This window comes from Zalophus californianus, chromosome 10, assembly GCF_009762305.2.
Source record: "Zalophus californianus isolate mZalCal1 chromosome 10, mZalCal1.pri.v2, whole genome shotgun sequence".
Lineage (NCBI taxonomy): Eukaryota > Metazoa > Chordata > Mammalia > Carnivora > Otariidae > Zalophus > Zalophus californianus.
Genome location: NC_045604.1, coordinates 58,750,012 through 58,762,788, shown reverse-complemented (window position 1 = coordinate 58,762,788; position 12,777 = coordinate 58,750,012). Strand labels below are relative to the sequence as shown.

Genomic DNA, 12,777 nt, shown 5'->3' with positions numbered 1-12,777 from the left:
GTGTGTGTGTGTGTGTGTGTGTGTGTGTGTGTGTGTGTGTGTGTACATATATACACACATATATATTCATATATATAATATGCATGGGCAACTTTCATCTTTCACATAAATACTGAGAGAACTGGGGCTTACCAACATTTTTAATGATTTAATTTTTAAATTTTCTAAAAATCTAAGGTATGAGGGTCGATTAGGTTGCTGTGATCAAAAGCAATTGTAAATATGGAAGAGACCACCAGGGTGGACATGAACTATAGGCATGCCTATTCAGAAATGTGAGTCAGATGAAGCAAGGGCCAGAGGAGCATTTCCTAAAGTGAGTTCAACCAATGTTAGTCTAGTCAGCTGCTCTACGAAAAGTGGTCTAAGGTCAAGTAAGTTTGAGGAACACAGTATGCCCCAGAACTAGCCTGACCCTCTGGAAGATTTACCTGTATCTTAGCATATTAAGGCCATGAAATATTTGCAGTAAAGAAACTTATTTAGCTTTATTCAGCTCAGTGCTTCCCAACTTACTTAAGAATTAATCCTTTTTATTTCATTATACGTACATCGAATCCCCACATTTCTCGGGGCATATAGCCCTGGAATATTATTTACAATTATTCCGGAGAAACACTAGTGTTTTGGTGGCCTAAAGGAAATGTATGATAATTTAGCACAAATTACATGAAGACCAAAGTGGGTGAGCTCCTTTTGGGGAATCACAAGATGAAAGCCAGATTTGCACAAATCCAAAGACCTACAGGTATTTGTGCTCACAGGTATTCAGGGAGGACAGAAGGCAAATGCCACAGGGACATTACTGAGGAAGACTCTGCTGAAATGGCAGCAATGATACCAAGAGTCCTTTCTGCATCATTTTGGGAATGAGATAGGACATCCACCTCCTCCCCATATAGGTAGACAATTCATGGCAAGTTTCTAAAGGTGGCACTATTTTCAGTGATGTATAATGCTAGTTTCAATTTGTTCTAACTTTCATTTCTCAATCTCAGGTCATTTCCCTTCTCAGCAATTTGATTTTCAAAGGAAAAGGGTGCTGGCAGGAATCAAGAACATGAAGTAATAAAAAAAAGCATCCCAGAGCTTCCCTTCGGGCACTGTGATCTCTAACTTGTCTCAAGGGTGCGGGGGCGGGGGGGGGGGGGCGGGGTAGAAACACCTTACCATATAATTATCACCCAAGATGAGATAAGCAGATGTAATTTCTAGGAAGTAATATAAGGCTTTGTTGTTTTCTCCCAAAGCCAGAAAATGGTGGGCCAGAGGCATGATGACCATCTCTACGATCTCCTCACACTGGCAAGATTCCAGAGGAATGATGTCTTCCTCAGCCGTCCTCATTTTTGTTATGATGACATCAAAGAAACTCAAGATCTTTTCTCTTATTTCTTCAGGACTGTCCAAATGCAGAAATAAATAGGAGGAATAACTTGTAGCTACACTTAGCTTTCGATATGAAAATATCTTTAAAAAACTAATAAAAGAGCAAGATAATCAAACCTGATGTAGATGCTATTGACAGAACTCACCATGCACACACCCCAACATTTCCCCACTCGTACCAAAGACACCGAGAAGAACTGACCTGACAGATTTTAACAGTATTCTGAGCTTAATGACAGTTGTTTATGCCTAAACAGTCATGTATGCCTGTACCTGAGATTTTCAGGAAATATCTCAGACTTCTTATGAATCTCTATTTTGGAAAAGGTGGTCTCTTCTTCAGCTATAAAATAAACAAACAAATGAGTTGTATGGGTCAAGAAATGTTCCATGTGGCAGAAATGTCTGGAGTCCACCAAAGACGCTTGTTCCCCCTTTCCCGACACAGTGCCTGCGGCCCAGCCAGACTCTCCATTTCCCAGTCTCCATTGCGTCTCAGGTGAACCCACGCGATTCGTTTAAAATGGAATTCTATCAGAAGTAATATATGGCACCTCTGAGCTGAGATGGTTTGGTATCTTTTCCATACTTTCCTTCTGCCAGAGAGCAAATAATTGGGAGAATCTAAGGGATGGCAAAAGGACAGAATGGAAGGAGCCTGGGTCCCTGACTTACTGTGTTCAGGACCCTTTGTCAGAACTTGCACTGGATCATTACATGGGCAGGAAGAAAAATTATTCTGTTGGGTCCCCCATTCTTCCTCCACTGGGGAGGAAGAATTTCCCCGGCTGTTCAGAGGTCCTTCTAGCTGAACTAAGAATCACATTGACATGCGACAGATTAACAGGGGAAAATCAAATTTAATACATCTCAATAAGGGGAATCTGTGCAGACACGGAAATTCCAAAGACAGTGAGGAAACATGGAGCTTACAAGAGCTAAAGAGAAGGGGAGGGGATCTGAGGGTACAAAGGGAAGAAAGACCATTAGCAGGAAGGGGAGAGGAGAGGTTCAGAAACCAAAGGTTGCCTTATTATGCAGAGAAGTCTCTTAGGTAAAGAGGAATCTCTGTTTAATAGCAGGCAGTTGAGGAGCAGGTGAAGAGCTTTTTCTGAACCTGCTGGATTTGGATTGCTTTTAATTCCAAGTAATGTTCATGCAAAATGGCCCTTCTTGGAGTGACTTGCAGTGGCTCCTACAGTGTTAAGCCACTGAAATGTTGGGGTTGGTTATAGAGGATAACATTATGCTCACTAATTTACACTGTAGCAACTAAAACTATGAATAAATGATCTGTTTCTAGTGGAGAAATATAGACATTTAAATATATACCCCAAAGGCTAACTAAAGGGCAGAGAAACTTGAACTTAAAACCTTCAGTCTATCCAGACTCCAATAGGTTAGAAAACTCCAGAAACAAATGAGGATGGTCGGATCTAGCCATTTCCCCATGCAGAAGGAAGCAAGAACCCTAGACAGGGGAAGGGACTTGTCTCAGATCATCTGTTAGGGATAGAGGTAGGACTAGAACCTAGGTCTCCCAGCTCCAAGGCCAATGCATTACTCCACAGATCTTTTAATTTCTAAAAATGCAGTTTAGGCACCTAGTTATCACCTTCTTTTGAAAGCCTTCTGTGCCCTTGTCCCCATAGATTTAGTGCCCTGACTCATCTGTGATCTGTGCAGACCTCCATCATGGTCCTTAGTGGCACACTGTATGAGGAATAATTTGCCCACCTCTCCCCCTAGACTGCCAGCTAGTGTATTTCTCGTGACTGGATGCTGAATAAATTGATTTATGCCTTTTTCCTTCTATTCTTCTAAATCTGTTCTTGTAAAGGTTACCAGTGGCTACCATGTTGCCAAATCCAAACGTCATGTTTGTCCATATCTTATTACACCTCTCAGGAAGCATTAAATACATTCGACCACTCCCTCTTTTCACCAGGTTTTCTAACAACCATTCTCTTGGTTGCTTTCTTCATTGGCTGCCTGCTCACTTTGCTTTGCTCCTACTCATCTACCAACATTCCCAATGTTGGTGAGCTTCCGTTTGGCCCTGGGCTCCCTTCTCTATGCACATTTTTCCTAGGTAATTTCATCTGCCCATGACTATGAATTCCAGTCACATGCCAGTGACTGTCAATTGTTTAATCTCTGAGCCTGACATCTACCCTTAACTATAGATTCATATGTCCAAATGCCATCTTGGCAACTGTTGTTTGAATGCCTAACGGGCATTTAAAAATTAACATGATCCAAGCAGAACTCTTGAATCTCTCTTTCATAAACCTATACTCTGATATTACTAAGCATCAGAGCCATATATCCATTTTCTCAAGGCAAAAAACCTAGGCAATGTTCTGGATTCTTTTCTTTCCCTCACCCCATTCAGCCCATCAGGAATTCCCATTGACTTTACCTCAAAACATACCCGAATCCATCTTCTGTCCATCTTCACTATAGTACCACCCTAGTCTACCACCAAAGTTTATCTAGACAAATGTGAAAAACCGATCTCCCTTCTAGTCCAATCCCCATAATCTGTTCTCTACAGAGAAGACAGAATATGTTTTTAAAAACATGACTCAGATTTCTGTGGCAGAAATTGTTGGTTTCTTATCTCAACTCTATTGTCCTTTTTCTCCTTAGGAATAAAACTCAATTTTACTCAGGGCAGCTACATTTTCCAGCCTCCCTTGCAACTGGATATAGCCATGTGACTAAGTTCTGTGTAGGACCTTTAGAAAATTCCTTAAAAGGGAAGGGGTATCCCTTTCTTTTTCTTTCTTATCTTTTTTTTGGTTTCTCTTCTAGTGTTAAATGTAAACATGATGGTTGGAGCTCCAGCAGCCATTTTTGGACCAAGAGTTTCTGATGATCATGAAGCCTTCATATTAGTCCCAGTGATGAGACAAAACATTTTACATGAGAGAGAAATAAATTTAACAGTAAATAAATTAAAGCCACTCTAGCTGGGTCCTTGTTACATGTAGCAAATACTAATTCTAATTAATACATCTCCAAAGTCTTCCGACCCACTTAAAATAAAAGTCAGACTATTTATCAAGGCCTATAAGGCTCTTTTATGGTTTTATTAATTAATCTGTTTATTGTCTATCACATCCATCACCAGCCTTCATGAAAATTCTAATATATGAGAATAGACACAGGTCTATCATTTTCAGCACTATATCCCTGATACCTGGATCATGGCCTAGCACATAGTAGATGCTCAATAAATATTGCTGAATAAAATGCACATTTTTTGAAAAAAATCAATAAGAAAAATAAAAATGCTATTTCTCCTTCAACATCTTTCTCTCTTTTTTTTAAGATTTTATTTATTTATTTGACAGAGAGAGACTGTGAGAGAGGGAACACAAGCAGGGGGGTGAGCTGGAGACAGAGAAGCAGGCTCCCCACTGAGCGGGGAGCCAGATCTGGGGCTCCATCCCAGGATGCTGGGATCATGACCTGAGCTGAAGGCAGATGCTTAATTGACTGAGCCACCAAGGCGCCCCTTTTTTTATATTTCAAATTGTAATAGCAATAGAATAAGATGCAGAAACAAACAACATTGGCTAGAAAGGAAACAAAGTTGGGGATTACAAGATATGCTTTTTGTCATTCTATCATTTACCCCTTAGGTGAATCATATTATTTTTAGTTCTCAATTCTCTTCACTTATGAAGGACATATTTTCTTAAAAGTTCCCTACTTCAGAGGGGATCTGTAAAATTCAAGAGGAAAAAATATATACAAAATGCTTGTAGGCTCTCAGAAGAAAGGAGAAAAGCAAAGATACCACTTGCTCATCTCTTGGTTTCAAAGACCTAAAAATAAGACTTCAGGTTCAAGGTGACAGATTGAATTCTTTTGTTTATCTCCAGTATCTCCAGGTCCAGGACATTTCACCTTATTAAAATGAGAATAAAATAATCTTAAAAAGCATAAACCCACAGTGTATAGAATGGAAGGGATCAGTTCCCGTCTAGGGCCATTGTGCTGGCTATCCTCTCTGGATATGCTCCTCCCCAGCTGTCAGTAAGACAAAATCCCTGACTTCCTTTGTCTTTCTATGAATCTCACCTCTCAGTGAGGGCCCCCCTAATGGCTCTGCATTCCTAATCCCACCTGCCCTAGCAAACAAGCCTTTCAGTTTCCTTCCTTGAGGTGGGATTTACCCCCCATTACATACTGTAGATTTTTTACTCCTTCATTATATTTTTTCCTCCATTGCTTCTCCACAATAGAATGAATGCTCTTTTGTTCACTGATGTATCCCACATACCTGCAGCAGGGTCTCGCACATAGTAGGAACTCAGTATTTGTTGAATGAGTAAATGAAATGTCAGGTGGGGTTTCAATACATGTTCAGAAGGCAAAGGAGTGAGAGGTGTTGTCTCTGATGAAGTAGGTAGAGCGAGTTGAAGGACAGAGCCCAGGAGGAAGCCCATGGACTGCAGATCTTTGGGGATCAAGACTTAAGAAAATAACTTAAGAAGGACTTGAGGATTGAGAAAGAATTGAAAAGAGAATCAACTTCCTCACTATCTAATTTACACCTAATGTCTTTGAACCTCTTCCAATTCCAGCTGACTCTTGAACAACACAGGGGTTTAGGGACACCAACCCCTTCACCTCCGCAGCAGTTGAAAATTCACATATAACTTTTGACTCCCTAAAAACTTAACTACTTAACAGCCTACGGTTGACCAGAAGCTTTACTGGTAACATAAAGTTAATTAACCCATATTTTCTTTTTTTTTTTTTAAGATTTTATTCATTTATTTGACAGAGAGAGACACAGCGAAAGAGGGAACACAAGCAGGGGAAGTGGGAGAGGGAGAAGAAGCAGGCTTCCCGTGGAGCAGGGAGCCCGATGTGAGCCTCGATCCCAGGACCCTGGGATCATGACCTGAGCCGAAGGCAGACGCTTAACAACTGAGCCACCCAAGTGCCCCAACCCATATTTTCTATGTTTTATGTATTATATACTCTATCTTCACAATAAAGGAAGCTAGAGAAAAGAAAATGTTATTAAGAAAATCATAAGAGAAAATACGTTCATAGTATTATACTGTATTTATTGAAAAAATGTGCATATAAGTGAATCGGCACAGTTCAGACCCATGTTATTCAAGGGTCAACTGTATGTCCTTCACCAGTATTACCTACAGGCACAAGGTTCAGGGATAATGGACAGAGTCTCCAACCAAGACAGGATATTATAAAAAACACATTGCAAAAAAGAAAATTATCCTAGAAACTCGAGGAAAAATAAACTTTTGTAAGAACTCTAGGGACACCTGAGTGGCTCAGTCAGTTAAACGTCTGCCTTTGGCTCAGATCATGATCCCAGGGTCCTGGGATCAGGCCCCACACTGGGCTTCCTGCTCAGCGAGGAGCCTGCTTCTCCCTCTCCCTCTGCTGCTCCCCCTGCTTATGAGTCCTCTCTCTCTCTCTCTGACAAATAAATAAATAAAGTCTTTAAAAAAAGAACTCTTTTCACAGTATATTACTTGGTTCTGTAATGCATAGCATTTACATGGTCTTTGTAACGATTTATCTAATGATGGTCATTAACAATACTGGGGGAAAGGTCCTGAGAAGTAGTGTGACAGGGGTAAGTCCTCATCCTGGCATGCTGTATCTGTTCACCAAAGTAAGAAGAAAACAGATAATGTCAATTTGTTTTTTTAAAAAGGAAAACTGTATGAACACATCATTTTGTTATGGGGGCAATGACCAGAAAGAACAGTTAAGATGTTTGCCCCTGAGATGTACTGAAAGTGTCTGGGGCACTAGGGTTTGAGATTATTGTTTCTACTGTATAACTTTTACTGTAAAACTTTTTACAGTAGAAACTGTAAAATTCTACAGTTTCTACTGTAAAACTGTAAAAATTTTAAAGTCCTTATTTAAAGATGTCTAGTTGGGCGCCTGGGTGGCTCAGTTGGTTAAGCGACTGCCTTCAGCTCGAGTCATGATCCTGGAGTCCCGGGATCGAGTCCCACGTCGGGCTCCCTGCTCGGCGGGGAGTCTGCTTCTCCCTCTCACCCTCCCCACCTCATGCTCTCTCTCTCTCTCTCTCATTCTCTCTCTCAAATAAATAAATAAATAAAATCTTTAAAAAAAATAAAGATGTCTAGTTGATAGGCTTTTAAACAGGTGAAAAGTTCTGATAGGAGAAATAGTAGAGCTTTGGCCTCAGGCAGGTGGAGGGGCTGACAGAAGTGCAGACATTACTCAGAGACACAGGAGGGCACAGAAGCACCTGAGTGAAACTGCTAAGGTATATTGGAGAATCCAAAAATAACTGAAGTTGCTTTCTTTGACAGCCATAGCCAGCCTGCTTAAAACCATTTGGGGGAAGGGGGGGAGCCTGGGTGGCTCAGTCAGTTGGGCGTCTGACTCTTGATTTTGACTCAGGTCATGATCTCAATGTTGTGTGACCGAGCCCCATGTCTGTGGTCAGCGGGGAGTCTGTTTGGGATTCTCTCCCTCTGTCCCTCCCCCTTCTCTAAAATAAATAAACAAATCTTAAAAAAAAAAATCAACTGTGATTTTACCCCCCACTGCCACCAAATATATATATAAAATTACATACATAGAGAGATTCACTGGTTCCACATAGTCTGGAATTTTCCTTCTCCTTTCTCTTTTATTTATTTATTCATTCATTCATTTATATTTATTTATTTATTTTTAAAGTAGGCTCCACACCCAGCATGGAGCCCAACATGAGATCAAGAGTCAGATGCTTAGATGACTGAGTCACCAGGCTGCCCCTCGCTTCTGCTTTCTCTTATCGGCCTCAGTCAACTCTCTCTTACTGGTATTTTCATTGGTTCCTTGAACATGGCCCTATGTTGGGATCATCCCTGAAGCTTCTTGGATTTGCACATGCATCCTTGTCAGCCCTCATTTTCTGCCTTCTCGGCACTTGTTTTGTTTGTTGGAGGGGTGTGCCCTCTCTTGGTCCTCAAGTCCTTCTTAAAAGTTATTTTCTTGTGTCTTCCATTCCAGCATCTAGGGCTCTTCTCATACTCCCAAAAGTACTCGGGAAGTACTTAAAATGGCTCCAGGCTGGCTTTTTCTCCCATCCGATCCATGAGAATCCAGACTCTAAGGCTCTGAACCTAAAGCCTGACTTCTCTTTTTTGAAAAGGGAGATGGGCAAGTGTTAGTACCGGGTCAACAATAGACTTGTGCCACAGTGCAAAGCTGCTTTCTTCCTGATCGAGGACTGAGAGGGCATTGCCTTCCTCACTCTCTGACTCCATCAACTGTTGCTTCCAGGAACCTCTTCTAATCTCCCCTGCCAGTCTTGCCCAAAGGTCCCACCCTGTACTTTGGGAAGCTCAGGTGTACTGGGCACAGCGTGAGTTCGGGAATGAGACTGACCTGCGATTGAACAGTCTATCACTCATTCTGTGGCACTGGACAAGTTATTGAATCTTCCAGAACCTCAGTTTTCTCATGTATAAAATGAAAATAGCCCTCCACCTTTAAAGGTTAACATGAAGATCAAATGAGAATGCATGTGAAATAAAGAGTGAATGAGAATAAATATTTATTTTGGGGGGCACCTGGGTGGCTCAGTCAGTGAAGCATCTGCCTTCGGCTCAGGTCATGATCCCAGGGTCCCGGGATCAAGCCCCACATCAGGCTCCCTGCTCCGCCGGGAGCCTGCTTCTCCCTCTTCCTCTGCTTCTCTCCCTGCTGGCATTCTCCAGCTCTCACACTCTCTCAAATAAATAATTAAAATCTTTAAAAAATTGTTTTTCTACCTACTATATGCTAGGCACTTTCATACATTTCTTCCCAGTTTTTAATATCCATATAATGTAGGAATCCTGTCCTTACAAGCCTCTGCTTTCCCAACCAGATTTAGCCATAACCACCAAGGCCTTAGGCTAGGGCGTGCTCCCTGGTGCTCCCTGGCCACCCACGAGGGAGGGCTGAAGTTGGGGTTACTGCCCCTAGCCTCACATCCATCATGCCTATGGTAACGGAGTCCCTGGTCCCTGATACCGCTTGAAACCTCTCCTGTGTTTTCCCAGATTGTGTAGCTGATTTGTGCTATCAGACTGTAACTTTCTCGCTTTTGCTTCACAGATGTCTGGAACCCCGGCCCTGAGCCTGAGCCCCCTCTTCTGGGGCCTTGACCTGCTTAGCCCTGCATAATTCTCCCCTTCTCACATTCTTTCTCTGATGGAACCTTGTTTCAAACCTGACTGCCAGGGCAACAACACTCTTACCTGCCAAGAAACAGTACTCCCTCTTGCTCTTGTTTCTGCTTCAACATGTGAGACCCCTGCCACCCCGCCCCCCTTGGATTCCATCCCTTGGTGTGAATTAAGCTGGGTCCGTTTTATCCCTCTGGATATTTTCCTTTGAGCTCTGGTTGCACCCCATTTTGCCAGAGTCCTGATCTTCAAACCCTCTCTGAGTCTCACAGCAAGGCTGTTTCTGCCAGACTCAGCTGCTCACATGTCCCCCTTTCCCACTCCAGTGACCTACGCTACTCAAGTCTCCAGCCATATGCGGAACCCACGCCTCAAGGGACTTGAAGCCCTCAAGGTCCAAATCTACTCCATTCCCCAGAAATAGTTAGGACTAACGAGGAATGAGGTATGTTTACTTTTAAATCCGTGGGACTTAGCCATCTTCTTAATGGTATCCATGTCCAAACTGTTGAGGCGAATGTTCACTGTGAAGTGGTGGTAGGGGATGAAGTCCCCACTTTGGCAATGGTCACATCTGTGTGCATTTTCCTCTAAAAAGCGGGCACATTTCAAGTGCATGGCTTTCTTCTGGTCCTTCAGCCACAGTTCATAGGCTGTCTTCTGCATCATAGGCCTGCAAAATCGAATGATGTGGCACTCGATGACCTCGCTTTCCAGCTCGTGGAGCTCTTCCTCCTCACCATGAGCTAGGGAGAACAGAAAGGCAATGACTGGGTCAGCCCCTGCTGCCCCACGCACATCAGTTCCTTGACCAGGTACGCCTTTAACTAAGAGGAAATGTGAGTCTCTTCCAGGTTCTACTCACCCATTCCCTCACTAGGCTTCAGAGACAGCGAGCGATAATTCACCTCAAACGAGGCCGCATGCTGTTTTAGGGCTGTTCGGAGTTCCTTGCCATTCCGGAAACAATCAAAGACGTTGGATTCCACTAGAGTTGCCAGGGCCTTGATCATCATCTTCATGTTCCAACAAGGCAGAACCTCAAACAACAACTCCGTGGTGAAGGTCAGGCCAATAATGGCAGCACATCTCACCAACATCTGGTGGGAAAGGCTCATGCTATCCAGCTGAACCAGAGAGATTTCTGCAGGTGAAAAGCCACACAATAGGAAACTGGTCACCTGTCTGTAGCAAATACATTCTAGAGACAGACAACTGTCCTGCTCTACACTGCTTGTTTCACAGGAACCCGGCCACGCTAAACCAAAAGAGATTATTTGCTTAGGACCTACTTCACAGAGAGTGCATGGTGCTGCTATCTGGGACACACATGGCATAATGGCCAGCCCAGAACAAGACTGACTGCAAGGTGTTTGGGTTTTGTGCTAGAGTGTGACAGGGTTTGTGAGGAGAGGGGGGGTCAGGGAGGGCCACGGTAGTCGGAGGAGAGTGGCTGCCATCCACCTGCTATGTTGGCTTCACCAGCTGGCCCTTGTCTGCCCCCCTCACTGACTGCCTCCTCCTAGCAACAAGCCTCCTCTCAACCTCGCCTGAGACTCACTCGTTGTGACAGTCTACTACCATCTCTGTGCTCATGACAAAGTGCCAGAGAGCTTCAAGCTCCAATTCCAACTTCTCCCCTACGTGTGGCTGTCATAGTCACGTGGCTCCCTGGACACCTGGACCAGGATGTCCTTCCGTGACATCACCTGTGTCAGGACAAAATCCAAATTTCTCCGCTTGCCGCAGAACACTGCAGAAGCCGAGCTAGCCCACCTTCCTACTTTCGTAGACAGAGTGAATGAAACAAATGATGCTTTTTTGAAGTCTGAGAACCTCGAGGTGTCCCTAGGTCATCCTTCACACATGTTCAGTTATTTCTAGATGGCATGGCTTGGAGCTGAATTCATACTAGAACATTGCTTGCAAGTCATTTTTCTCTAAAGGAATAAGAATACAGCTTGGATATAAATTCCCGCTTGTCATTTCTTATAAAAATAAATGACAGAAAAAGTGTCAGTATTCAATTTTCTCTCTCATTATTTGGCTTTGATTTAATGAAAAATGTACTACACCTCATTCATTTATGCAGTTGAACTGAACTTGGTTCAAATCAGACTCCAGAGTATGCCCAGAGGAGCAGGTGGTTCCAAGTCAGAAGCAGAAAAGCTAAGCCTTCCATGGAGACTTCGACTGCCTGGGGTAACACAACACAGACAACCACCACAGTCTGCTACTATCTTCCTCTCTCCCTTTTCAACAATCATCCTAGAGAAAAGAAAAGGGGAATCCAGGTCCTGGAACACGGGGTCAAATCTTCCTTACCTTTTAATGATGCTGGCGGTGACAAGTTTTTCAATCTGACACCACTGGCGAGGTTACAGACTTCTTCAATTCCCTCCTCATTATTAGGAGTAAATATTTTTAATTCCTCGGTTGGCCTACTAAAATTCTCTGTAGGGAGATGAAAAGGAAGAACATTTGAGCGTCATTGTGCTATCATTATCTTGATTTTCCAATAAACTTCAAGATGGATCTTGCAAGAGAAAGAGCAGGTAGAGATGTGTGTTGGCTCACCGAGTATTTTGGAATAGCATTTTAAGTAAACTAATATATGAAAACCTAAATGTACTAAAAAATGTTCTGCCACCCCCAAAAGTATTGGGAATAACTATTGGAAGTCTTCCGGAGTATATGCAGTTTTACAGAAATTTGATTCAAAGATTATCAGTGTGTATCTTATAGTATGTAGTAACATATATTTGTATGCACATTCAAATATCCACACTCAGATGCAAACACGTTCTGTGGGAGACTGTACTCGACTTACAACATGGTTATCAGAAAGAGATATTTAAAATGGTGAGGTTGATGGGGCACCTGGGTGGCTCAGTCGTTAAGCGTCTGCCTTTGGCTCAGGTCATGATCCCAGAGTCCTGGGATCGAGTCTTGCATCAGGCTCCCTGCTCAGCAGGAAGCCTGCTTCTCCCTCTCCCACTCCCGGCTTGTGTTCCCTATCTCGCTGTGTCTCTCTCTATCAAATAAATAAAAGAAAAAAAAATCTTAAAAAAAATAAAAAAATAAAATGGTGAGATTGGATAGTACACTTGCCTGGTAACTGTCTCCTGGTACTCCAAACTGCATTACTTCCTTATTCCTCCAGTCATTCATGTAACACCATGATATGTGATGT

General features: G+C 42.8%; 1 protein-coding gene across 6 annotated transcripts in view; it reads right to left on the bottom strand.

Annotated features, from left to right (window-relative positions):
- Positions 1-12,777, bottom strand: part of ADCY10 (adenylate cyclase 10) — a 91,410-nt gene that overhangs the window by 25,174 nt on the left and 53,459 nt on the right. For all 6 annotated transcript variants that reach the window (XM_027611580.2, XM_027611579.2, XM_027611582.2 and 3 more), the window contains 5 exons: positions 11,910-12,038; positions 10,450-10,728; positions 10,040-10,330; positions 1,663-1,732; positions 1,171-1,402 (listed from right to left, as the gene is read on the bottom strand). In XM_027611580.2, the coding sequence (XP_027467381.1) occupies positions 1,171-1,402; positions 1,663-1,732; positions 10,040-10,330; positions 10,450-10,728; positions 11,910-12,038 (1,001 nt within the window). The remainder of the gene's footprint in view (positions 1-1,170; positions 1,403-1,662; positions 1,733-10,039; positions 10,331-10,449; positions 10,729-11,909; positions 12,039-12,777) is intronic.